We start from the raw sequence: 27084 nt of genomic DNA on the forward strand, positions 1-27084 counted from the left end.
CGGCCCCACCCCCGCCCACGAGTTTCGCTGGGCTCGCCCCGCCCCCCCTTTTATTCCTGGAGCGGCGACCGGAGCTGAAACTTTGTAACCCGAGCGCCGGCTCCGCTCTGCTCGCGGCCCCGGAGCGGCCCGGAGGGAGGCGCGGAGGTGGACCTGCGGCGGGAAGGCTCGCGGGCGCGGCGCACGGAGCGGGACCCGGGAGCACGCCGCGCGGAGGAGGAGCCGCAGCGGGAGCCGCGGGCAGTGACCCCGGCCGTGGGCGCAGAGGACCGGCGGGGGGCGGCCGGCCCGGAGGGTCCCAGGCCGAGGAGAGGACCGGGGGCCTGGGGTCGCCGTCCCGCGTCCCCGCAGCGGCGATCGCCCGGGAGCCGCCGCTGTCTGGCTCGGGCCGCGGCGGGAGGAGGCGGAGCGGCGGGACGGTGGCAGCTGGGGCCGCCGCCGCCGTGTGTCCCGTGGCCCGGAGAGGGCCGCGCCGCCCGGCGGAGCCGCGCTGGGGTGACCCGCTGAGCGCGGCCATGCAGCCTTGACGGGGCGCGGGGACAGCGCGGGGCGCGCCCTCCTGGTGGGACAGCGGGACCGCGGGCGCGGGCAGCAGGACTTGACCGCCGACTCCAGCCCCGCTGGGAGCGAGGATTTGGCCATGGAACCCGTGACCAAGTGGAGCCCCAAACAAGTGGTGGACTGGACGAGAGGTGAGCGGACGGGGGGCCCGGGGTCTCCAGCCACGGGGACGGGGAGGGCGGGGAGCTGGCGCCGGGGCGGGGGTGCGCAGCCCTTGGTGCCAGCGAGATGCGTGGAGAGCGCCGCGCGGTGACCATGCGAACTTCTTTCTTCAGAGGGGCCTGTGCGCCCCCAGCTCTGGCGTGGGGGTGACGGTCGTGGCAAGCCGAGGGGAGCCCTCTCTTTAAACCAGGGAGGAGCGCTGCCTGTCCCTGGAGGGTGAGCAGGCGGTGCCCCGCGTCCCCGCTGCCCGTCCCGGGGCGCGAGGCACAAGGCGCCTTTGTGTGGGTGCCTCCCCCCGGACCTCGGAAGCGCCGCTGCCCGGCGGGCGGTGGGACCGGCGGCGGGAGGGTCCGCCGCTCGCCAGCCCCTGTTCTTGTTGGAGGAGAGAGGGCGGCGCAGGAGCCAGCAGCGAGGCGTGCGCGGCGAGCCCCCTGGAGCCGGGCTCCCCGGGACTCGGGAACTTTTGCGCCGGGACCCCGGGGGCGCTGCGTGTTTAGGCCGCAGGGAAGCCCCGGGAAGAAGAAACGTGTGTGAGCCGCCACCCGAGTAACGCCGTGTCTGGGACGAGGGGCAGCAGGGGGACGGGGAGGCGAAGGGGGTGGGACGGGGGTAGAAGCTTGGACTCCGAGCTGTCGCGCGCGTACTTTTGACTTTCCCGAGATTTCCAGGAAAAGGGGATAGAGGTTTCTCAGGCCCCTGTACTCTTCTAAGAGAACCGAGCTCAACCAGTATTTTCATGGGTCCCTTCCCCCCCCCCCCCAACTCAGCGTCTGTTTCAAGCTATTGCCCTTGGTCATGTCAGTAAGCCTGTGAGGTGGTAACCTGGTAAGACTAGGTCATCTTTCCAACCGCCTCACCGTGGCTGGGGCATCCTGAACACAGCTTGGCTGCCTCTCATTCCTCCTGCCCGCGGGAGGTGGTGGATGGAGAACACGTGGGGAGGGATGTAGGGGAGGTGTCCGTGGGGGTGTCTGCCCGGTTCCTGCTCCTCTGGGAGAGGGAAAGGCTACACTCTCCCCTGAGAAGAGGTTTGTCCGGTGGCCAAGAGTACTTGGGCTCTTACTTAAAAACAAAGGTGAAAACAGCAAATACTTGTGCGTTGGGTAAAAAGTAACTAGCAGTTGTCAGTGCTGGGTGCCAACATTAACTTAAAATACCCAGAGCCTGTTTGTTCCCCATCCAGCGACTCGCCCAGACTGAGTTGGTCGATCTCTTTTACCTGTGAGTCTCTCATAGAGGCAACCGAGGAAGCTGATGATTTTGCTGTCTTTGAACCTGAGAGCTATTCTATCCAACATGGTAGCCGGTAGCCACACGTGGCTGTTGAGTCCTTGAAGTGTGGCTGGTCGGAGTTGTGACATTCTGTAACTGCGAAGAGCACGTGGCCTGGGCATGTACACTATCCCGTTAGTAGTTCTGAATCGTTATCACACGTGGAAGGGATAGTATTTTCGAAACATGGGGTTAAATCCAACGTATTCCTGAAACCAACCTCACCTGTTTATTTTCACCTTCTGAAATGGGGCGCCTGACCCGTTCCCTGGGGGGCTGCCGTTTGTGGCTTCCATGCTACTGCACAGCACTGCTCCCCAGGAGCGGAAGGGTTACAGCTGGTCACGCTGGCTTCCCTGAGCCGCTGCCAGACTCCTTGATAATGTACAACCAGAAAAATGCCAGCAGGCACACAGGAAGATATGGAGTGAGAGCTTCACACCCTCAGGATTGGTCTTTTTTTTTGGGGGGGGGGTTCCTCTTGGGATTGGGAGAGAAGTGTACATTCACATCCTGTTGTGTTTGTTTAGCATCGAAAAGGAAGAGCACGTTTAAGTGATTTTGGAGTCCAAGATTGCTTTCATCCGGGAAAGTTTCCCGCTGACCTGACGGCGATTGTGGGTGCCTGGGTTGGACACTGATTAGGTTACATACCTGTGGTGAGCACGTGGCAGCTTTATACAGAATGCCTGTGCCCTTTTGGACCCTTAAATACAACCTTATAGAATGACCTCCAGACTTTCTGTGTTAGAACGTAGAAAAGGTAAAAGGAGCGAGTATGTGGCTAACTCTTAGATGACAAGAGGTGACATGCTCCCAAATTGCACGGTACCTGTCTTGAATATTTCTCCTAGTCGTGACGTGAAAGTATTGGCTTTTTAATGGACTATGGGCGTATGCAAACGCGTTTGCTTATAGGACTATTTTTAGCTGTCTTTTCCAACCTCTCTACTCACCCCCCCATTTTATAAATACATGCTACTGATAAGCAGCTCTTCCTGTAGACTTTGCCACTCCTGGTATCGCATGGTTCTATGGCTGCGGTGATTCTGAGCCTGGAGAAGGCTTTGGAGTCAGAACTATCTAAACCCCACTGCAGTCTGCAGAATGTCTACAGTCGTCTGTTTTTTATGATGATTATTATTTGTACTAATCTTGGCCATACTGTCACCCATTTATCATCACAGTAGATCCTCACTAAATATTGAAATGTGTCAGGCACAGGTCCGAGCGCTGTAAGGATTAGTTCATCTCCTGTGCACAGCCACTCGAGCTAGGAACTATGGTTTCCATTTTGCAGTTGAGGAGACGGAGGCATGGGTTAAGTACCTAGAAGGATGTCGCGTAGCTGGGAAGTGACAGAGCGGAGTGCGACCCCAGGCGGTTTGGCTTCATGCCGTCTTCTCAGGAGGCCGGGCCAGGGGACTCTGGCTCTTCACCTCCTGATGGCTAGGCCTTCAGGGTTCCCACGATGGGCGTTACTGATACCATGTGTTAGGAGGAGAGTTGTCCAGCGTGTGTGTGTGTGTGTGTGTGTGTGTGTGTGTTATCCACATATTTTGTATACATCAGGAAAGCTAGTTGTAAATCAAATTAATTCATAGTTCATGGCACCTTGCCTTTCAAATAATTCAGTAAAGTTCTCTTCATCATGATAATTGGAAAACATTCCCTGAAGCAGTTATTATGTGTCAGACACTGGGTGAAGTCCTTTATTTAGACTTCATTTAATCCTCAGAAAACTCAGTGAGTTGCATGAACCGTTATGTGCCCATATTAAAGACGAGAGAGAGAGAGAGAGAGAGAGAGAGAGAGAGAGAGAGAGAGAGAACGAATGAGAGAATGAGAATGAATTCACTATGGGCCCCATATTTATAAGTGCCGTTGCTCTTAAATACCCTCCTCCCTTGTCACTTCGTTGCATGGCCTGTACCGGGCAGTGGTTGAGTGGTGAGAGTGCGGGCTCTGGAATGAGACTCTGGGTTCATACCCCAGTTCCACTCCTGACCGTATGTGAACCACCTCAGTCAACCACCACTCCTTGTGTTTATTGCTTCCTCTCCTCTTTTGCCCTGTAGCCAGGTCTGCCGGAAGGTTGAGTCCTGCATTGGGGACCAGTCAGTGCTGAGGACATTTCCCCGCCATGTGCTCCCTCAGAGCACCCAGGACAGGACTTGGAGCTGGTCAGGAAGGGTCTTGACTAGTTGCGTGATAGATGCCTCTCGCCAATATCATGAACACGCAAAGCGTATTTTCTCAACTTTATTCTTTTTAAAAAATGTTTTTATTGATTTAAACATTTTTATTTATTTTTAAATATATTTTTAGTGATTTCAGAGAGGAAGGGAGATGGGGAGAGAAACATCAATGATGAGAGAGAATCATTGATGGGCTGCCTTCTGTACATCCCCTACTGGGGATCAAACCCACAACCTGGGCATGTGCCCTGACCTGGAATTGAACCATGACCTCCTGGTTCATAGGTCAACGCTCAACCACTGAGCCACACTGGCCAGGCTGATTTTTTTAGAGAGAGAGGAAGGGAAAGGGAGAGAGAGAAACATTCATGAGAGTGAAACATGGATTCGCTGCTTCCTGCATGCCCCCTCCTGAGAGTGGAGCCTGCAACCCGGGCATGCGCCCTGACCTGGAATTGAACCAGCGACCGCTTGGTGAATGGGATGATGCTCATTCCACTGAGCCACACCGGCCAGGGCTCAACTTTTTTTTCTAACAGTCACTGGACTTCCAGGGAGCATAGCATTAGGACTGGCTCTCGCTGTTGACAGCGACCCATTGGGCACCTGGTCCATGACTGGTCTAGGAGGATTGCTGGAGACAGAACCGCAGGCCAGTGCATCGGCGTCTGCATGCTCACCAGATCCCGGTGGTCCGTGTGTGTTGCAGTGTGAGACACATGGCTTCAGCACGCGGCTGCGAACTTGTCTCACACTTCATGGGCGGGTGCTCTGTCCTATCCTACATGGGCTCAATCTCTCCTGTTTAAGTTCTGCAGCGATGCTGGGCGAGGCCACTAATGAAAGCCAAGACAGTCTTCGGGTGAGTGCTTACATTTATGAGCACCACCTAGCAACAGCAACCCCATGAGATAGTTCCCCTGAGCATTCTTGCATGTTTCTTGGGATTTGAAGAGTTCTCCTCATCACTTTTTATTTTTTTTAAAGACAAGTAGTAGGAAGGGCGTTGCGGAGTGGTCGGTGGGCTCTGTGGTTGACATGTGTTCTCAGGATCCTCTGTTGGCCAGTCATTCTCTCTGGTCATCTGCCACTGCATGGTGTTCACCACATGTAGCTGACTTTGGCGGGGAGATGTCGTTGTTGATGGAAAATGACACAGTGTCATTTTGGGAATAAATAACCAGGGAAGTATGGGTTGGACCAAGCCGGTGTCTCAGTTCTGTGTCCTTGGAGATTGGAGGTGACCTCTCTGTTCTCAGGCTCCCCCGCACGCCTCGCTCCGAGTTCCCATCATTGTGTAGAGCCGGGGGCCTCCCTTTCCCGGCTCACCTCTTCCATGTCACAGCCTCCACGTGTGACCCTTCTAGCTCTGGGACATTCATGTTCTCTCTCAGCTTGCTTTCCAGCGTTTTCGTCACCGGGGTAGCCATGCGCTGGGCTTTGATGAGTGAAGCCAATGTGACTTACATGACACTCGCAGAGTTTTCCCGTGCTTGTTCCCATTCAGCTTCTCACAAGCCCAAGGGGTGCACAGCGAAGGCACATCTCTGCTGCAGATGAGGAAACGGAGGCTTTTGGACAGTAAGCCAGGAGCTGGGCCAGACAGCAGGCTTCTGTCCTGTTGTCCGTCCAGCCCTGCTTCCTCTGGCCGAAGTGGCTGCCCTCCGTTCTCATCTAGGCACCGAGTGTGGGGAAAGGGCGGCTTCAAAGAACTCCTGACTTTTGTGTTTCCTGGTGAGCCCTTCAGGGTTTACACTCCTGGGACGCATACCTTTTCTTAAGTTTCCTTTTTTAATTCCACAGCGTAGGCAGGGATTTTTAAAAAATTCTCTACATATTTTGGGTCTGACCTTTTTGCATTTGTGATAGTGCCAGTTACTTGTTTTTATTGGAGTTGGTGGTGTTTTATTGTTACAGAATGCAACTCAGCAATGAGATGAATCATTTGACTCTAATTGTTATTTTTATTTTGAGGGTTCTATTACAAATTTTTTGCCTGATACAGTGAACATTTCTGGTTGGTAGAACCACACACACACACACACACACACACACACACAATGCATTTAACTTTCTTAAGCCACATCTGCAACTTTTATGGCCCCATTTCCTGCTTGCCTTTGATTCTTCACAGCTTCTTCATTTTACCGGCCCTGAGGGGGACTGTCAGGCACTCACAGTGAACAAAGCACAGGCTTTGAAATACAATAGAACTAGATTCAAATTCTGTATCTGGCACTAACTGGTTGGAAGCTTAGGTAAGTAAGTAAATTATCTCCTCCAAGCCTTCCTCTGTTTTCTCCTCTGTAAAACTGGACTGATGATCACCAACCCACAGGGTTTCGTTAGAATTGGGAGAGGTAATATGGGGACAGCACTTTGCATAACGCAGCAGCATGTGAGTGTTACCTTTCGCAGGCTTACTAAAAATGGATGGCGAGTCCATCCTCCCTTCCGTTGGTGTATGGGCTGTAAGTGAAATCAACTCCACCTTCTGCCTTCTCGTTGTTCGATACCTTCCTTGAGGACCTTAGACGAAGGTGGGGTCACAGGAAGGTGTAGTGGTAGCTCCCTCGGAAAAGGCGGAAAAGGCGTGGAAGGAACACTTATGTTGATGACAGATCCCACCCTGTCGTGAAAAAAGGGTATCGGTCACTCACATAATCCCTGAGGTCATACTGAGCCCCAGGTACGGTGCCAGGTGCAGGGGTCCAGCTGGTCCCTGCTGTAATGTGGTAGCTGGCAAACAACAATAACAATAAACAACAACAACAACACAACAGAGCAGACGAGCAAGAAATACCAGCTGTTGACAAACTCAAAGTAGAGCAGAGACGTGAAGGCGAGTGACTGGGGACGAGGGAGACTTTTGGATGATGTCATCGGGGGTGCCTCTCTGAGAAGGTGACACTGAGGCACGGTGACAGGAAGGAAGCGGCCGTGGGAAAATTAAGGAGGGGGGGAAGCACTGCAGGCAGAAAAGCACGTAGTGCCAAGGCCCTGAGGTGCGGATGAGCTTGGAGTGTTGGAGGAAAGGAAGTGTGGGGAGTCCTGCAGAGTAAGGAAGGTGGGTGGGGTGGTGGTGGGTTTGGAGACACACACAGAGGGTCATGTAGAGGCTTATCTCGGTCAGGGCCTTATCGTGTAGGGTCTTATCTTGGTCAGGCCTTTGCAGTTTTTCCTCTAGTTGTTTTGGAAAGCAGGGGAGTGACTTGATTCGAGTTGCATTTGGGGGCAGAAATGAATCCAGGAGCCCAGCTGGGAGGCACTGCGGGATTCTGGAGATGGTGGTATCCTGGTGGCTCCAGTGTTTGAGAATCCAAGGTCTGGGTACAGTTGGTTCATTGATAGCTCCCCATCCCAGCAAGTTTAAAATTATATTTGAAAGTAGGAGTGATCGATCGCTATATAAATATTTTCTTTCCCTGCCTGTGTTAGGAGAGCTCCCTGCGCCCCCCGCCCCCCGATTCCTCTCTGGTCATGGGAAATAGCGAGCAGCAAATCTGTCTTTTCGCATTCACATGCTTTGTTCACGTCCTTGTTCTTCGCTGGCACATTTTGCTGGGAGCTACAGTTTCCGAAGCTGTTTATTCATCTATGAATGGGGTTTTTGTGAAAGTGGACTTAGCCTAGTTTGTTTTCTTTGACATCAAGTGGCTGATTGAACAGTTTTTTTAACCTGGGGAATCACAAGGGCAAATGCAGTTGTGTTTATTAGAGCAAAACAGCTCCTTAGAATGCAGATCAGTCGTTCGGAAAAATGAGAGAGCTTTTCCTATATGAACACGTAAAAATGTTGGAATCAAAGGAAGTGGTAGAGAGATCTGATTTTAAATATTTGGTTCCATTGACAGACTGTCAATTAAAAAAAAATATTTCAGAGTGGAAAGGAGTGGGAGAGAGAGATAGAAACATCAGTGATGAGAGAAAATCATTGATTGGCTGCCTCCTGTACACTTCCCACTGGGGATCGAGCCCATAACCCGGGCATGTGCCCTGACTGGGAATCGAACCATGACCACCTGGTTCATAGGACAACACTCAACCACTGAGCCAGGCTAGCTGGGCAGACTGTCTTAATTTTGCTTTAGAAAATAGAGCCACCATACTTTCGGTCGAATAGATGGTATTTTGAGAAGTTTTCAACAGGTGAGAGTTGAACACATTTTTAAACAATGCATCACTTCTCAGTAGGGGAGCATGAGGTGGCAGGGATTGAAGGTAGGCAGGCTTGGGAAAACCTGGAAGTTTCCCTCTGCACACCTAGTTCCCACCCCCAGCTTGTGGGTAATGTGTCCCAGCGGAAAACCCCCGTGAGTTCTCTATCAGCAAAGGCCCTGATCATCATCATCTGAGTCATGCTTTCCTGAGAGAAACCTTTTCAGTCCAAAGGAAACGTTCTATTTCCTATTCTCAGAGATTTGCAGCGGAGGGGAAATTCAGTGCTTTTGCGTTTAGGCGAGGATGTGTGCGTGCCTGCGTGTGCGCGCGCCTGTCTCTCTGTGTCTCCAACTTTAACTTGTGTTCACGGAACAGTCTTTCATGTTCTCAGAGTAATTTTCTGTTATGTCTGAAGGACTGCCTGGAGTATGACCTTTGCAATAGAGGAAAACTGGTTTAATGTGGAGAGTGGACCAGACTTCCAGGGATGTAACACCTGTTAGAGTTGTCAGCACCGTCTTAACATGGATTCCAACTGGAGTCTGAAACTAACCATGAGCAGATGACACGGCTGTGAGCAGTCTTGGTGAAAGTGACTGACTACACCAAAGCCTTAAATTGTTTGTAATAAGTGCTTGAAAAAACATACACATTCCTTGCGAGTAAGACGTCTAGAGACATACGGTATGAAAGGGTTTGGTTACAAGCAGCCCTAGGCCAAGTCGGAGAATCCTCTAAAAAGCTGATTTGTAAAGAAAGACCCTTTTTGAAGGTGGAGAAATTCTTCATTCTTTTTGGCACTGTCTGATCGGGACTCCGAATGAGCACCCCTAAGTGGAGATACGACTATTGTACCTGCCTCCTGGTATTTGTCAGATGAGATGTTCACAGCACCCTTTTCCAGCCACGTACACGTGGTGCCTCCCAACATCTTGTCACTCTTGTTCTTAAACTTACTCTTCTCAGCATCAGCATCCCTGGGGACCTTAGGCGTGTGAATTCCTGGGCCCCACCCCAGTCCCACAGAATCAGAAACTCTGCTGTCTCCCAAACCCTGGGGCTGGGGCCCAGGATGCTGTGTTTCACAGCGGTCGCCAACCTTTTGGACCTCATGGACCACCAGGCAATTCTGGTGCTGGGCAAAATGTATTTACTTATTTATTTTTAAAATATATCTCTGCTGATTTCAGAGAGGAAGGGAGAGGGAGAGATAGAAACATCAGTGATGGGAGAGAATCCATTGATTGGCTGCCTCCAACTAGGGATGGAGCCGCAACTCCGGCATGTGCCCTGACTGGGAATCGAATTGTGACCTCCTGGCTCATGGATCAGTGCCGAACCACTGAGCCATACTGGCCAGGCAAAAAATGTAGAACCACTGGTCTATACCACTCACGTGAAGTGTATAAAAACAAATGGTGTGGGTCAGACTGGCCCCCATAATTCCCGTCTACAGTAGGTTTTCAGCTAATATATAATGACGGGTTAGGAAGTTTTCTGTAGGGATGGTGGTTGTTTCCTTCAGTGGGTGAGTTAATGCACCCAGTGTCTGTAGCGTGGGCAGGGAAGAGTTAAAGCTGCTATCCTCAGCGGCTCCACCCCAGGCCCTGGAGTCCTTGTTGCTCTGTGAGGGCTCAGCCCCAGGAAAACACAGGAGGGGGTTGTGTTTCAGGGCTGTTTTAGGTTTTGTGTGGAATTTCCAGACCTAACAGAGGAGCAGAGTGTAAACCCCTCTTCCCCATTCCACTTGGAGAGCGTGGATAATTCTCTGTCACTTAGCACTCCGGTTTTGGCTTTGCATAATGCAGGCAGATACCAATGAGGGACAGAAAAAGCAGGAAAGAGAAATACCCAGGGTGGCAAGTATGTTACAGCTCCAAGTAAAAAGCTCTCTTGTCTTAGTGCATGGACGAGGAATCAGGGCAGATGGAGTTTGGGAGCTCCCTGCCCTTGACAAAGGCCAAGGGAGTCAGTCTAAAATAAAAAGAGATACTTGTAGGAGTAAAGGCTGAAGACCAGGAATGGCCCTGAGACTTGCAACAAGAGTTGCAAACTCAGATGCCTACAGGGGCCAGGCAGGCAATGTCAGAAATTGAACTGTGGGGCACGTGAGACAATAAGGAGTGGTGGAGACTGTGGCAAAGACAAAGACATGTTTATTGCTCAATTTCTGCTGGCTATGCACCTACAGTATCTAGGTCTTCTGATTTATGTTTCAAATAAAGCTGGAAATCTGGATTTTTATGTAACACTTACCAGTTTTTAGAAAACTGCTCATAGTTGTTTTTTTGTTTTGTTTTTATTTTTGGCATAGGAAAAACAAAATATATCTGTTGGCCAGTTCTCTCTGTGGACAGCTGTGACCAGATGTTAATTGTCCAAGTGAGAAACATACCTATAAGATGTGAATACAATGAATTATATAGTCATTCATCAACTATTTAGTAAATCTGTTCATTACTAGGACTTCATTTTGCTACTTAACTAATTCCGTTATTTCTAAAATTGCAATATGTAATTCCATGCAGGTATTGATGAGCCAGAAATACACACCTACATTGATGAACACAGCAGACCATTGCAAGTTACTCTTCAGTGTAAAAACAGGAATTTTCAGGTGGTCCGGGAACCACAATTTGAGAGCCACTGTAGGGAGTGGGGAGGGGTGATTAGAGGCCGAAAGACCAGCTCTAGGAGGCATTTGGGGTGGACTCTCGGTGGGAGCTGAAGAGAGGCCTGAGCTACTGCAGGGGCCTTGACAAAGAGAGCAGGGAGGAAGTGCTGAGAGAGGCACGGCCAGGAGCAGACCGGGAACCTGCGCAGGTCTGAATGTGGGAGTGGTGAGACGGGGCCTGATGTGCAGGTTTTGTGCCCCAGTGCCTTAGCACGGCAGGAGCATTAAAAATGTGTTGACTTCTGAGAGGAGCTGCTTTGTGGGTTCAAGAGTGGACACACCTTAACGATACCAACCTCAGAAGCCATTCTAGTGGGGAGACGATACATCTTGCATGGTCCCAACATCTTGCCTGTTTTAAACACCTAAAAAAACACAGGTTTTTTTAGCAAGTGCCCTCTCTCATTGCAGCACTAGAATAGTCTCATGTTAATGAAGTGTAAATATCATGCAGTTTCGCACATGAAATGTGTTAGAATAGGATAGTGTTAGCTGAGATTCAGGTCCTCACCCTTGAGTGTGAAATGATGCAATATACATGAATATGACACCCAGACACTTTTCTGTACAGCGCTTTCTAAGCCATAGAACACAGAGTAAACGAGAGAGGATTAGATTAGGGCAGCCTTCCATGGGGACAGAAAATCAGTGTTATAAATGCAAGCTGCATCCCGGAGTCATCGCCGACGTCTTAGCGGGATGAGCAGTCTGGCTGCGATTGCTATGTGGGTGGGTGAACCGGTCCCTGAGATTAGTGCCTCCTTTGGGTTCCAAAGCGAGGAGAAGGCCTGACCAGAATAGCGCCAAGGTGGGTAGGGCTCTTTAAGGGCCTGACAGGACAGGGAGGGGTGGCAGGTGCTTTCTCAGCAGGCATGATGTGGCCCGTTCCCTTATTCATCACTGGCCCAACCAACCCTTAGAGATAGATGCGATTTCTTCTGTGATTTCCGCCAGGCAAAGTTAACCTGATTCTTTAATAGTAACAAGACTCTTTATTCAATAGCATCAGCTATAAAGCGGTAGCTTATTTTTCTTTAAAACATCTTTCCCGGCGCTCTGCATGGCAACATTCCCATGAAGACTAGCTAATTTCTCTTCTCTGGTTTCTAAATGAATACCAGTTCCATGTGCCTGGCATTCTGGAATCATGCTACCCGTCTTTCCCATACATTCTAGCCCTGCAAATGAGGTTTTCAATGAAGTGCTGTGCCACTGGGATTTATTAGGAGAAATATACTCTAACTGGGGGCCCGGTGCACAAAATTTGTGCAAGGGTAGGGTCCCTAGGCCTGGCTGGCAATCAGGGCCGATCTGTGGGGCAACTGGTGGGGCTGTTGGGGTCGGGGGGAGGGGGGGGAAACTGGCACCCGCCTTGGCTGGCCTGGGGCCTGTGGGCTGGGGCCAACTCCTGCATTGAGCGTCTGCCCCCTGGTGGTCAGTGCAGGTCATAGCGACCAGTCGTTTTGCCCGATTTGCATATTGGGCTTTTATGATACAGGATTCTTTACACCCTCCATCTGTTACATAGAGTGACTCGTTAACTGGCACTTTCACCACGTCCGGGGAGGCTGAGAGTCACCGTGCATTCACTCAGCAGGTATTTATTGAGTGCCTACGGTGGACGGCACTGTGCCAAGAGCTGAGGAAACAGCAGAGAGTGAAACAGGCAAGAGCTCCTGTCTTTCCAGAGCTGATACTCTAGTGCAGTGGTCGGCAAACTGCGGCTCGCGAGCCACATGTGGCTCTTTGGCCCCTTCAGTGCGGCTCTTCCACAAAATACCGACTTCTGTACATGGGCCTGTGCATGGGCCATGAAGTTTCAATCACACTGTATGTGCACGCCCGCATGTGGTATTTTGTGGAAGAGCCACACTGAAGGGGCCAAAGAGCCACATGTAGCTCACGAGCCGCGGTTTGCCGACCATGGCTCTAGTGGGGTGGATGACAACAAGCAGAATTCTTAGGACAAAGAAAGGCTATTTGCTGTGGGAAGGGCCAGAGTGGACGCAGAGGGAGTGGGGTACAGTGTGACCAGGGTGGCCGGGGAAGGGTTTCAGTGGGCAGTGCAGCTGTCACGTGGAAGAATGTCTGTGGCAGAGGGAAGAGCAGGTGCAGATGTCCTGAGACAGGTGAGTGCCTGACACGTTAGAGGAGCAAGGAGGCCAGGGTGGCTGGAGCCGAGTGAGCAGAAAGGAAGAGCAGCAGGAGAAGAAAGAGAGGAAGAGGAGAGGGGAGACCAGAGGGTGCAGAGCCTCAGGGAGCATCCCTTCTATATATTTGGTGTTTTGGGGGAGCTGTTGGAGGGTTTTGAGCCAAGGAGTGATATCAGATTTACATTGTAAGGTTACAGTGGTGGCTGTATTGAGAGGACTGAGGGGGCAAAAATGGAAGCAGGGAGCCAGTTAAGACTTATGGATGAAGATGTGCAAATTGCCAGTTATAAAAACAGGCACAGAGATGTAAAGTACAGAATAGGGAACATAGTCAATGAAATTATAACACTATGCATGGTGCCAGGTGGGTACTGGAAATATTGTGATCACTTCTTAAATTATATAAATGTCTAATCTCTATGTTGTTCACCGGAAACTAATGTAATATTGTTTGTCAACTAGTTGAAAAATAAAAAAATTATTAAAATAAGTTGGAAAACAAATAGATGCTATGGCAATGATGCTTGGGCCAGGTGGTAGCCATGGCCACCGCGAGAGGTGCCGTGTGCTGGGTATTTGGAAAGGCCAGCATTTGGAAAGGTCTGGAGTTGGAAGGATTGGTCTGTGGAGAGGTGGAAGTGTGCGGGAGGAGGAAGTTAAGGGAATATTGAAGTTTAAATTTGCAACGCCTGGTAGTCCATCCAGTGAGGTAGGTTGTTGGATATGCGAGTCTGGATTAATGGAGGAGGTTGGGACCAGGTAGAAATTGGGTGGCCATTGGGGTATGCCTTGTGTTGAATCTTTGAGACTGGGTGATGCCACCCAATGAGGGGCGCAGGGAGACAGGAAATGTGGGCGGTCTCACCTTTAGAAGTCTGGGAGGTGAGCAAGCAGCAGAGACTGCTGTGAAGTCGCTTCCATGAGTAGAAGGAAACCAGCGAGGGCGGTGTCCTGGGGCCAGGGAGGAAGTGTCCCCAGAAGGAGGGAGGTCGGCTGGGCCATACTGCTGTTCGGCCGGAAGGGGAGGGCTGAGAATTGATCATAGTATTTAGCGGGGTGGAAGATTTTGATGAACTCGACAGGGTAGTTTTGGTGGGTTGAAGGGGGCACAGTCTGAGTCAATTCAAGGGCAAATGGGAGAAGGCGAATCGATGTCCCAGGAGACCACCCAATGTCAGAGCGCCTTCGTGAATGAGCACAGTGGTTTCATTCTGAGTAGGTCATGTACTGAATGCATTCTATTTTAATTCTTTAAAACCTGTAGTCAACTGTTGGAACTGATAACAGGTTGGTAATTCTATAATTGATAAATTGGGACATGTTACGCGCTCCCTGCATTGCAGGTTACGCAATCTCTTACTTTATACTAACAAAGCCATCCGTTCAGTGAATGGCTATATACTGATAGCTTCTCTCTCTCTCTTGACTCCATTTTTGGGAAATGAGTGTAAACAGATTTCTACGAGTTCTGTATTATTCCATACTTGAGCCATTTAGGTAGAAAAGATTTGTTCTGCCTGGGTCCAAAACCTTGGAAGAATTCCTTGGTGCTGTTGGTTTACTTTCTTTGTAAGATTTACCTGAAATATTTAGAGTGCCATGAAATCACATATACATAATGTCTGTGATAGCCCAGAGGTGGAAGCCAGTTGTTAGCAGGAAAGTTGGTGCAAATAGAGATAAACAAATCAATTCTAAATTTAAGTCATCAAAAGGTATTTGTGGAGCACCTATCATTTGTAATGTCTCTTCCAGGTGCAGTGCACGGAAGGGTCCCTGTGCCTTCTCTCCAGTGGAGTGCACCGACAAGGCCACAATCATTTAAGCTACGGGCATCCTCAGAGTGCAGAGGAGGAGTATTTGACTCAGATTTGAATGAGCGCAGCATGGAGGGCTTCTTGGAGGAAGTGCCATCCAAATTGAGACCTGTAGGATGAGCCAGGAGATAGTCAGATGTAGAATGGGGGAAAGAAAATATTTGTCAGGCCCTAGCCTGTTTGGCTCAGTGGATAGAGCGTCGGCCTGCAAACTGAAAGGTCCCAGGTTCGATTCAGGTCAAGGGCACAAGCCCGGGTTGTGGGCTCGATCCCCAGTGGGGGACTTGCAGGAGGCAGCCGATGCATGATTCTCTCTCATCATGGAGGTTTCTATCTTTCTCTCCCTCTTCCTTCCTCTCTGAAATCAATAAGAATATAAAACAAAAAAACAATTGATTGGAAAAAAAATAAAATAATTTGTCAGAAAACTGGCAGGCAAGGGAGAGCATGGCATTTAGGAGCAACCGAACAAACTCGATTGTGCTAAATCTGCCGTGAGGTGAAGCGAGCAGAGAGGAGGCTAGAGGAGTGGGGAGTGGGGAGGCCAGAGTGCCTCTCTTTATGGAACATTGCACTATCCTGGGTTTTAGACCCCGAGTGAACTAGTCACTCTGAGGCAGGGGCAGCTCTGAATCTCAAGGAGACGTGTCAGTCAAAGACTCTGCAAAAGTTAACCTGACTTCCTGAGTATTTGTTTCCTTTGATCTGTGACATGTGACACTGATTGGACTTCCCGCATCAGGAAACATAAAAACTTCATTAAAGAAAGAAGGAACTATTGAAACATGGACTTGAGTCCAAAAGGAGAGGGGAGTCGGGGCTGCCTGGCAGTGGGGGAGGGTGTGGGCAGTGAGGGATGGAGAGGAATAGCCTGGGACAGAGGAAGGGAGTGCTGAGGGGTGTGCCTGGAGGTCACACCTTGAGCTGTGGGTGTTCTGTGTGTTCTATCACCTGTAATCTGCAGCCGGTGGCTGATTAATGATTAATCACTGTTTCTAGCTCAGCTATAATGTTGTCTTTATGTGCCGAGAGCCTTCGCTCAGTGGGGTGAGCCAGAGTGTAGCATCGCATGTGTACAAATGTACTCCTTAGAAGCGGGCAGAGATATCATGCAAGGGTTAGGAAGGCTCCCCCAGCCCCAACTTCTCATGGATGCTCAAGCTTGTAAGACATCCCCCCCCCCCCGCCCCCCACCACCTTTTGCGCTTTTAGCTTGGTGCAATTCACACTCAATCTCTGAAAACACATGGGCATTTTAGACCCAGGCCCAGATGAATCATACTTGCTCTACCAGCTCCAGAAGCAGCCACGTGGGCACTCACTTCTGAGGTCCTGAACTCGGAAAGAACACACAGATTATACTTAAAACTAATGGGCTTGGTTGTGGTCGGATGGGAACCAGCGAGCGCCGCACCCCCTCTGCAGGGCGGGGCTGCCCTCTCCCTGGCTTGCATTGTTTCCCAGCGTGTGGTGGGTGGGGGCCTTTGCCACATCATTCCGGCTTAAACACACACTCGGGCCGGGAAAGCTTCTCTCTCCAGCAGCCAAATTACAGCTCCCTGCAATGTGGCGTCTAGAGTAATTGAACAAGGGAGAATTTCAGTTTTTAATAGTTACCATTTAAAAAACATCAGCCAGTTTTTCTTTCCTCATGCGCCCCCCCCCCGTCACCCCAATAATTTGGGAGTATGTGATCCCTTGGGGGACTTTTATAGCGATTACTTTAATCAATTGAACATCCTTCTCTGTGTATTAGAGCAACTTAAAATTCTGTTTTATAATTTCTTTTTGTACCCGTGGGCTTGTTTCACACCCCGAGGGTGCTTTCACTTACCTTCATCTTTTCTTTAAAAAAGCACCAGAAGGGATACTGCGAAAATATTGTTTTAAGATAGCATGCACATTGGTGTCTTTTTTTTTTTTTACTATTTTCTGATTTTAAAATTCACTTTAACTTGAGATCAAATGTCATGGTCCAGTTCTGCTATAGAGATTCTATCCCCTAAAATCATGTTCTAATGAATCAAACAGCAACAGATCATTGTCTAAGACTAGTACACAGGGAAAAAGAAGCATACATGCCTATTAAGCAATCTTAGGAATTCTGGGAGAAGTCTAAGGATCCAAGAAAAATCCATCTTATTAAATGCAGTTGTGGTAGACTTCCTGGAAGTGATAAAAGCAGGGAACCCAATCGTTCACAATGACTTTAATTGTCGTGAGCAGATCTGAAAACAATTTTGTGGGTTAAGGTAGGTGACTGTCATCTCTGGAGATAACCATGTAACTGTAATGTTATAAAAAACGTCATAAAGCTATTTTTTTTCTTATAAAAGCAGACTGTGTACTGTAGAACTTATGGCTGTAATTGTTGGTTTTATTTGCTTTTTACAAATCCAAAGTTATAATGAAAGTGACATATTGCCATGAGATGTAAGGAATAGAGCTCTTTTTTTGTTGTTCCATGTAAACTTTTTTAAAAATCTCTTTTTAAAAAGAGCGTTTTCATCCCATAGCCAAATGATAGGATGAACATTTGCATTTGAGGTGGCCGGGGATGGTATCTGTGTATCTACTCAAATTAGGTTCGGGCTGTGCAATAAAGTAATGCTTGATAGGCAGGGTTCTCAGGGGAATGTGCCTGCTCTGATGAACGGAGGGGCATACCCTTGTAGTTAATTGCCCGGATGGAGAATAACTGTTTTACTCTTAAGGATTTTGCCTGGGAAAAATATGTATTCATGCATTCATAACCTCTCTGCCCCTCTCTCCCCCCTTTGTCTCTCAGTTCTATACTCTGTGTTTGTGTGTGGGCCATTCCTCATTCTATTTATGTTTAAATATATTTTTATTGATTTCAGAGAGGAAGGAAGAGGAAGAGAGAGACAGAAACATCAATGATGAGAGAGAATCATTGATTGGCTGTCTTCTGCACGCCCCCTACTGGGGATTGAGCCTACAACCTGGGCAGGTGCCCTGACTGGGAATTGAATTGGTGACCTCCTGGTTCATAGGTTGACGCTTAACCACTGAGCCGTGCCGGCCGGGCCCATTCCTCATTCTAAACATTTGTGGCCACTGTAGTATAGACGGTGGTTAAGACCAGGGTTGGTTGCCTAAGTTTGGATTCTTTGTCATCTTTATAGATGTGTGATGTTGGCCAATATGTGTGCATTGTTTAGTCAACTAGCTTATTTCCAAATTTGGGGTCGTACTAGTACTAAACCTTCAGGGTTTATGTTGAGGGTAAAAGTGAGAGAATACTGGTGAAATATTGACCACAATACATGTCAGTGCTTAGGAAAACTCTAGCTATTGTTTTGTTGCATAGACTACAGGAATATCATGGGAGAGAAAATTCACATTTCCTACAGAATAGTTTCAAATTAAACGAAGATACCCTGCCCTTTACAATTGGTAAATTACAAGTCGGTGAGAAGAATGGTAAAGAGAAGATTGGGTCACATCCCCTTTGGGCAGTATGCTGATATCCAGTGACTTTGAAAAGAGATGCCAATTCCATCTCTTAAACTTCAAGATGCAGATGATGTCTTAAATCGCCCTCCCTGGTTCTTCCCCTCAGGTAGTGTTCGGATTCCTGACAGATGCTAGTAGTTATCTGTAAAGTCAAGAGGAAGGTTGTCACCAACTCAGGCTCTTTAAGGTCATATTTCTTGTTTTATCACGATTAATTTTTCACGACTTACTGCATATCCTGCCTCCCTGACGGTGGCTGTTGATAACGAGTGAGTGTGGCAGGCGTCCTTGGGCGTGTCCACGGTGTAGCACATATTCCACTGACTAATAGTCCCCTGTCATCATCTGGCCCGCAGCCCCACACGGAAGGCGCTCCTTCTCGCCAAGCCCAATTAAGGAAACCCGCTTGGTTTCTTCTTGGAGCCAAGAAGTTCTTTCGTAAGATCTGCTGCTGTACGGACTGTGGGAATAGCTCTCAGAACGGGGATTATTTCTGTGCTTTAGTTACCAGAGTGGCTTCCCTCAGTTTCAAAATCTCAGAATGTCGCAAACTTCTCAAAGGACTTTGAGGCGACAGGTGCAAAGGGGAGAAAGAATGGTCCCCACGGGTCTTGTGCAGGCGGGCACCTGGAGTGATGTGAAACCTGCTGTCAGTGCTCACGGTGGACCGGGGTTATGAGCAAGACTCACACCTGCTGTTTGCTTTGGGAGGAGTAGGGAGTTACAGAAGAAGCTTAAGGATTTACCTGATTTGCTTTTCTATAGATGGAATAGACTATGAGGCACCTTTGCACCCCAGACGGAGGTTTGGGGATGTTTGTGCACCTTAGTCGGTGTGTGCCTGTTTCCTGAACGGGATTACGGCAGTGACTGGTGTAGAGGAGTTGCCTTAAAACTGGATAGGTCTGTGTTAGCCAAAGAGCACCATTTCTCCCTTGAGAAACTTTCTTCTAGATCAGTGATTTCCAACCTTTCTCATCTCATGGCGCACGTAAACTAATTTCTGAAATTTTGCAGCACACCAAAAAAAGGTACTAGTTTCTGTCGATCTGACAAACAAAAAGGTGTAATTTGGGTTCATTCACACTGGGTGGTTATTGTTGTGTTGGCTGTTGTCATTTTTTTATTTGACAGCCTAAGGGGAAGGAGGTCAGTGCCCCTGACTAAATAACTACTCAGGTAGTGCTTTTATTTTATCTTCACCGAAGATATGTTTATTGATTTAAGAGAGAGAGAGAGAAACATTGGTCATTTGCCTCTGGTATGTGCCCTGACCAGGGATGTAACCCAAAACTTAGGTATATGCCCCGGCCAGGAATTGAACTGGCAACCTTTTGGTGTACAGGACGATGCTCCAATGAACTGCGCCACCCGGCCAGGGTACATTGCATGTTTTAAAAATTCTTGTGGCACAACCGTGTGCTGTGACACGCCGGTTGAAAAAATCGCTGTTCTAGATCAACTTCCAACAATGTATTTGCCTAGTTATTTTATGCTTATGTCCTTAAAAAATACATGTATTTGTAAGATATCTATACCTTCCCCTCAACAGTATTATGGCTTTAGAACTCTGTGTAGATCCATAATGAATAGTCTAATGCACAGTAATTCTAGATGCTACTAATTTCCAAACTTGTACACGGAATTTAAAAGCTGCAAAAATCCATGGAAACTTCCATAGGAGGGAGTTAATAGCCAAGCTAATTGGCGGTTCTGTCTTCCGTGGAACTGGCCATTGAGCTTTCTAAGAAAGCAGGGCTGATGAGTCAAGCTAACCGCCCCCCTGCAGGGCCTGAAACAGCCAGGCCAGGGGCAGCCACCAGGCCGGGTGGCTGATTTACGGTCTGTTTGCAGGCCCGGAAGAGCCAGGGTTTGCTTTCCATGTCCTTGGCTGCTCAGATTTGCAACAGAGCCCTTTGCCTCAATTCAGATAACAGCAGTTTATTTTCATTTTCATACTTTTCCTCATTTTATTTGGGGGAAAGGATAGGGGGGAATCATGTTAGGTTTGAGGTCAGGGAGACCAGGAGGAACGTCATAGTAAAGAACTATTAGGTCTTCGGTGGTGCTAAGGTGCTAATCCTGTTTAGTTTTGTGAACCCCAAGGTTGCCTGCATATTAGGAAAATGGGGTTATTTCTTGTCCTCTCCTGGGACTGTGGTTCCAGCGCTGTGAGTTCCGTGATTTTTTCCTCGCTAACTAGAACTTTGAGGGTTGGTGATAACCCTGGATCATAAAGTCCCAGTACGTGTGCTTTTGCATGAATACATTGTTCCATTTTATAAAGAAACTGGCCCAGAGATTCTCCTGGCTGAGACGTAGTGGCAGGAGCTAGACTGGAACTGAATTCGCCAGACTCCTAGTTCCAAATGATTCTGATCATCCTATTTTCCCAACCTCACCCTCATGGCCCCCACCTCGAAATCCTATATGATTTACGGCCTTGTAGGTCCCACCCACCAGCAGTAGCATGGGCACCCAGATCCATAATTCTGTGAACTGTTGATGTACTAGACGTGGTGTCGGCTTTTGTGGGTCTGGTGATCAGGAGCTCTCAGTCTAGCAGGGAGATGCCAGCATGAATTATTACACAACAGGGTGTGGCACATTCCATAATGGACATGTCTGCAGGTCCAGGAGGTGTTCAGAGGAGCACAGAATGCCGTGTGTGTGTGTGTGTGTGTGTGTGTGTGTGTGTGTGTGTGTAGCTCAGGGTTAGTTGTGTGAGGATGGTTTTAAAGGATAAAGAACTGGGTTGAGAGTGGGGCCTTCTAGGTGAAGAGATTTAGGAAACCCCGCAGTCCACTGGCAGGGCTGGAGGGGAAGTTGGTAATGGGATCACGGCCAGTGGCAGGCATCACTAGGTTGTATTCACATTGTCCACCCTCCCCAGCCTTCTTCAGATGGGAAGAGGCTTCCCAAGGTCACCTGCAATCCTCTATTTTCTTGTTGGGCTAATGTGAAAAGTCTTTGACTGTGAGGGCTGGTGTCATGATGAGTGTGTGTGTCAGGTGCCCGGAGGCTCCGTGGCTGAGATGGGTTCGGAGAAGAAAGTTCAGGAATCATGCTTTGCCTGGAGTTCAGACACTTAGAGGCAGAGGTCCTGTCTGGAGCCTTCCTGCCCTCCCAGGAGGCCGTGGGGGTGAAGGTGTGGATGCAGGTTTGCAGGTTCAGCTTCCGGAACCAGACAGAACTTCCCTTCAGTGTTCTCGGCCTTGGAGGAAACAGATAAGGGATGATAGGAAGCAGCTGCCTCTCACGTGGCCGGCAGAAATGCAGCCTCATGGAGCAGCTTGCTCATCTCAGGAATATGAATGGAAAGTCCTCACTGATTAAACCTTTGGGGGCCCTGATTTTACTTTTATTTGTGCAGTAATACAGACTTTATTTTTAAAATATTTAACCATTATAACTCTAAATAATTTAAAAAAATATCTAATTTTCCCCTCCCTGGTGAACCCTTCTCGTTTTTCAGAGTTGGGTGTGAGCACCTAACAGAACCCTTCCTAGGCATTTGCATAAATGTTTATACATATTCATGTTTAATTATTTCCATTGCTATAAATGGACTCAGGCATCATTTGAACCTGATCCATAGTTCTTTATTTTGCATTTAATACCATCTTAAAGACCTTTCCACCTCACTCCATTTAGTTAAACCTTGAACATTTTAGAAGTGATTTTTAGATAATGAGACTTAATTAACTTTATCAGTACTTTAGGAGTGGTTGTATGAATCCAAGTGCCTCTAAGAACAGGAACGGGTCCGGCCCGCCCACATTGGTGCTGAGCGCAGACGGGGGCTGCTTTATGGCAGGCTGGCTGGCACCTGGCAGAACATCTCAGGTCAGCTTGACGAGAAAGGACTGATCTCTTGCTCGGAGAGTTTATTACTCAGTTCTGCTTCGACAAATATTTAGCCTTTTCTTATGCCAGGATCATTTCAAAGTGAGAGGTGGCACCATGTACAATCGTGAGAGCTGTGAATGTGGGACTTGTATCTTTCTCCAAAGCTTGCTCCGTAATTTTGCAAAGCCAGGAGAGGTTGATCAATTTTTGACCCAAAGGAATTTTCATGCTGGGAAGTGGGACCCAGAATTGATAAGGGAAACCCTTTGGGAGAGGAAATGGGTCAGGTCAATGCTTTGATGATATCAATGGCCTGCTGACATCATGGGAAGCACTTGATGGCAACTTGGTAAAATTATCTTGTACAGTTGAGTTTGCCAGACCCCTGCAGCCCATGGCATTGGGGGCGGCTCCCCGAAGGGCAATAGCAATTGTCGCAGGAGCAGCGGTCGCTGCTGGAATGCTGTCATCATGACCTCAGTGCTTGTTGTTTAGACAAAGGGGGAAGGCGCCTTCACAGCTTGACAATTTGCCAGCCACCTGCTGCCATTCTTTTTCTTCAGTGCTTTCAAAGCCAGCGGAGCCTGGTCTTCAGTTCACTTTTAAAAATAACACAGGATGGCTCAGTGGTCGAGCGTCGACCTATGAACTAGCAAGTCACGGTTTGATTCCTGATCCGGGCACAGACCCTGGTTGCTGGCTCGATTCCCAATGTGGGCTCGTGTGCAGGCGGCAGCCGATCAATGAGTCTTCCTCATCATTGATGTTTCTATCTCTCTCTCTCTGAAATCAATATTCCTTCCTCTCTGAAATGAATAAAAATATATTAAAAAAATAACGCAGGCATGCATACAATTATAAAAGCTTAAAATGATGTAATTATGAAGGACACATGGCAACATGAGCTGGTTTTCCTAATCTTCTCCATTCCTGAAGGCAACGCATTTCTTATATTCCAATTGCCAGCGCTGCCTTGAAGAGGGACATTCCAGAGGGCAGGTGGACGTTCATGGTCAGTTACTTAGGTCTCTTAGTGGAACTAACTCTCATCAAATAAGCATTAGAAGGACCTTCAAATTTCGGGAGGATGTGGGCCTAGGTCACGGCCTTCTGAAGAAATCATACTCTCTAGACATGATGGCACATACCCAGTTCATCGCTGTAACCTGAGTCTCAAGGAAACGGGGGCTTTGTGGGACATAAGGAGTTAAGAACATGGTGTATCTTCTGGGGGATGTGAAATTGCTATTTACAGTTTAGGAGGTCCACCTCTTAGACCAGCAGTGCTCAACCTTCCTAATGCCGCGGCCCTTTAATACAGTTCCTCATGTTGTGGTGACCCCCAATTTCATTGTTACAAATGGAACATAATTAAAGCATAGTGATTAATCACAAAAACAATAGGTAATTATATATGTGTTTTCCGATGGTCTTAGGCGACCCCTGTGAAAGGGTCGTTCGACCCCAAAAGGGGTCGCGACCCATAGGTTGAGAACCGCAGTCTTAGACAGTGGATGACGGGCACATGCCCACTCAATGGTGAACATGGGTTTACATCTGCATTTGTTCATTTATTAAGCACCGGTCAATCTGATCACACAGAGAACAAATCAAGGAGACAGCTGTTTCCCATCTCCATCCTGCTCTTGGGGACCCCTCACCCCCCAGTTAGAGGCTTGACTTTCCTGGGGAAGTCACACTCCAGGACGGGCGCGTCACCTGCAGTGGAGGGAAGGCAGAGCCAGCTGGAGCAGAAAAGCCTCACCCTCGTGCTTACTGGTGCCGTGACCTTGAACACAGCTTTGCGGAGACGCCGCCTGCAAAATGGGGCTACTAAGACGTCCCCTGGTGAATATGAGGGTGATTGAGACACGGGAGTGAGTGCCCAGCTGATGGTACGGAATACAGAAAGGCCCAGGAAAGGTACTTGTGACTTCTTTCTCTTTTCTTTTCTATCCCTTTGTCATGAGATGAGATGGACCTAGCCCCAGACATTCGGGTGCTTGGTGCTCAACATCATTCACCAGGGGTAACTTTCTGAGGCTGACAGTCCACAAAGAGAAAGTTTCCTTCTCCAGAAATTTCCCTCCTGGAGTTGCAGCCACGCTGTGATGTAGTTGCCTCCCCCCTCGCCCTCCGTCAGGAGTCGGGGGGGCGCCAGACAGTTACAGTGAGTTACAAGTCCAGAGTCTCAGATTACTTTGGCCCAAGTTTGACATTGGAAAGTCTCCTCCAGGTGCTTCCTCTTGAACCAATAAATGTAGAATCCCACGGGGAAGGACACGTTCTTTTAAAAAAATGCCGTTTTGAAATCCGCCAACGCCAACCTCTCGCAGTCCATCTCTGAGTTCCACGGTGCGCATTCTCGCCTGGCTTTTTCTCAGGGGCTCGATCTGTGCGGTAATCATTGTCAGCCCTGGTTTGACTCATGCATTCCTCGCGGCTGCAGTCAGATGTGTGTTTATGTGAAATATGGAAACGATTTCCCCCTCCTTTCCTTTGTGCTGGAGTTGGGATGGAGCGGCTGAAGTTCGCCTTTGTTATTTCTAAGGGGTCGTCCGTTTCAGGGCTTGAGGAGGGACAGCTGGCCGCGTGGCCCAGACGGGTCCTCCTGAGACCTCGCTGACATCCCCGCAGCTAAAAGCTGACTCTGAATCCAGCATCCGTGCCCCGTGCCGGGAGGCCCTCCCTTCTAGAACTTCGAGTCGCCCAACATTGAAAACAAGTTGGAAATGAAAACAATGGTCCAGGAATCGGTACCGGAGGAAGGATTTCTTCCCCTGAATGTGTCTCCTTTATCCGGAGCCATATGTCTTGTGTCTTGGTCTCTGCCTAAAACGTTATTTTTCTTCTCTTCACCTGCTCTTCCGCTTGGGTCCCAGGAGGTTGGGGAAGGGATAGGCTGAGTTTTCAAGGTCCAGAGTGAGCTGTAGAAAAAGGGCGTGTGACCCTCCCCGTCTTAAACCGTTTGCCCTCCTGAAAAAGAACGTTTTGTGAAAACGACCCCAGGCCGTAAAAGAGACTGTAAGCCGCTGGCGTTGTGTCCAGCCTGCTGTTCTCATTATCTGTTGAGCAACCCTTTTAGTGCCTTGGCAGACAGGGTTTCTTCCTTCACAGCACAGTGTTTTCCCAACTGCGGAGTTATAGCTGCTTCGGAGCCGTGACACATGGCCAGGTGGCAAGATCATTTTATAGGGGAAGAAACTGAAAAAAACTTTTAAGACGTGCAGCTTTCAGGGGAAGGAGAAAACAGAAGTCAGTTTTGCAGAGAGTTGAAGTAAAAGGGCGCCCGTGGGTTTATGCTTCCTTCATGGGCAGATCTCAGAGAGGGCCCAAAGAGGACGTGCGCGTTAGTCGCTCCTCACCCGTCCCTCAAGGCGTAGCTGTGCGGAGGGACCTTGAAGGAGCTCGGGTTTACTGAGGAGCCAGAGACATGAATCAGAGTATCCGGTCCAGGGGGCGGGGGGGGGGGGGGGTGATGGGCCCCGCGGGGTGGAGGTGGTGTGGCCGGGGCCCAGGGAGGCCTCCTCGCGAGGAGAAGCTTCAGGTGAATCTTGGAGGATCGCGAGGCCGTTGCCAGATCAGATAGGAGCGTGGGAGGCCTGCAGAGGCATGAAAGCGGGAAGCGGCAAGGTGTGTGAGGAGAGAGAATCCTCACTCGGGGAGGCTGCAGCTGGAGGGTGCGAGAGGGAGAAGGATGGGCGTGGAACTCGGCCAGGTACCCCGGGCCAACCCTGGGAGGCCTTTGCCTGTCATACGGTCCTGCTAGTGCCTTTAGGACTTGGCCCCGCTCACTTGCGAGGCCCTTCTCTGATGAGTTGATACTTTATCTCCTTTCCCCTTCTTCCTAGCACTGAGCACTGACCTGTTACAGGTTAGGGTTAGTGTGTTTGCTGCCTGGGTCCAGTCACTGGGATGGACTTCCTTCCGGTCTGAACCGTCTCCAGCGCCTCAAAGTGCCGGCCGTTGAGTGTTGAGTTGGGGCTTCATCCTCTGAATGTTGGGGAGGCGTCAGAGGGAATAAATGGGTGGCATGAGCATAGTTGGGTGGTAGGAAGAGTAGAATGAATGACACATCGAGGCGATGCCAAGTGTTTTGGGAGGGAGCTCCTTGCACATGGAGGGTCAGGGGAGGAAGCATGTCAGGGGTCGTGCTCCCCGGGCCACTTTGGATGGGCCCAAGCTCTGCCCACCTGGTTGATTATCCGTAGCTGGTATCAATCTCATTTTACTGGAGATGTTTTTAAAACTCTAAGAATTTGAGAGAAGTTCTGAGAATTACTTTTCCTGTTTTGCAAAACCAATAGCTGCCCAAGGATTCCAACAGAGGTCAAGATGTCATCATGTTACATAGGCGTGTGCTGTATGACGATCTTTTGGTCAACAACGGGCCACATATACTGTGGCGGTCCTCCAAGATAATAACGGAGCTGAAAAATTACTATAGCCTGGCGATGTCGCCATGGTAGTGTTCTAGTACAACATGTTCCTCACGTGTTTGTGATGCTGCTGCTATAAACAGACTTGTAGCTGCTAACTGGCAGCATGGCACAGACAACTATGTACAGAACATAATACTTGATAGTGGTAATAAATGACTGTGCTACAGGTTCGTGTATTTACTATACTATACATTTCATCATTATTTTGGAGTGTGCTCTTTATACTTATATATATATAAACAAGTTTTCTGTAAAAGTGTTATACCAGTAGCACCCTCACAGAGCTCATGTTTACTGTGTCTCTTGGAAGAGGCATGT

At 49.0% G+C, this 27084-nt stretch overlaps 1 protein-coding gene across 6 annotated transcripts in view; it reads left to right on the forward strand.

Moving 5' to 3' along the window:
• The first annotated feature begins 546 nt into the window (after positions 1-546).
• CNKSR3 (CNKSR family member 3) overlaps positions 547-27084 on the forward strand; it is a 76491-nt gene continuing 49953 nt past the window's right edge. For 4 of the 6 annotated variants that reach the window (XM_059699991.1, XM_059699992.1, XM_059699993.1 and 1 more), the window contains exon 1: positions 554-692. In XM_059699991.1, coding sequence (XP_059555974.1) covers positions 641-692 — 52 coding nt within the window. In that variant the 5' untranslated portion in view covers positions 554-640. Of the gene's footprint in view, positions 693-26631; positions 26934-27084 lie in introns of all 6 variants that reach the window. The other 2 variants (XM_059699994.1, XM_059699996.1) reach the window with 2 other exon arrangements.

The sequence above is a fragment of the Myotis daubentonii genome, chromosome 6, assembly GCF_963259705.1.
Source record: "Myotis daubentonii chromosome 6, mMyoDau2.1, whole genome shotgun sequence".
Lineage (NCBI taxonomy): Eukaryota > Metazoa > Chordata > Mammalia > Chiroptera > Vespertilionidae > Myotis > Myotis daubentonii.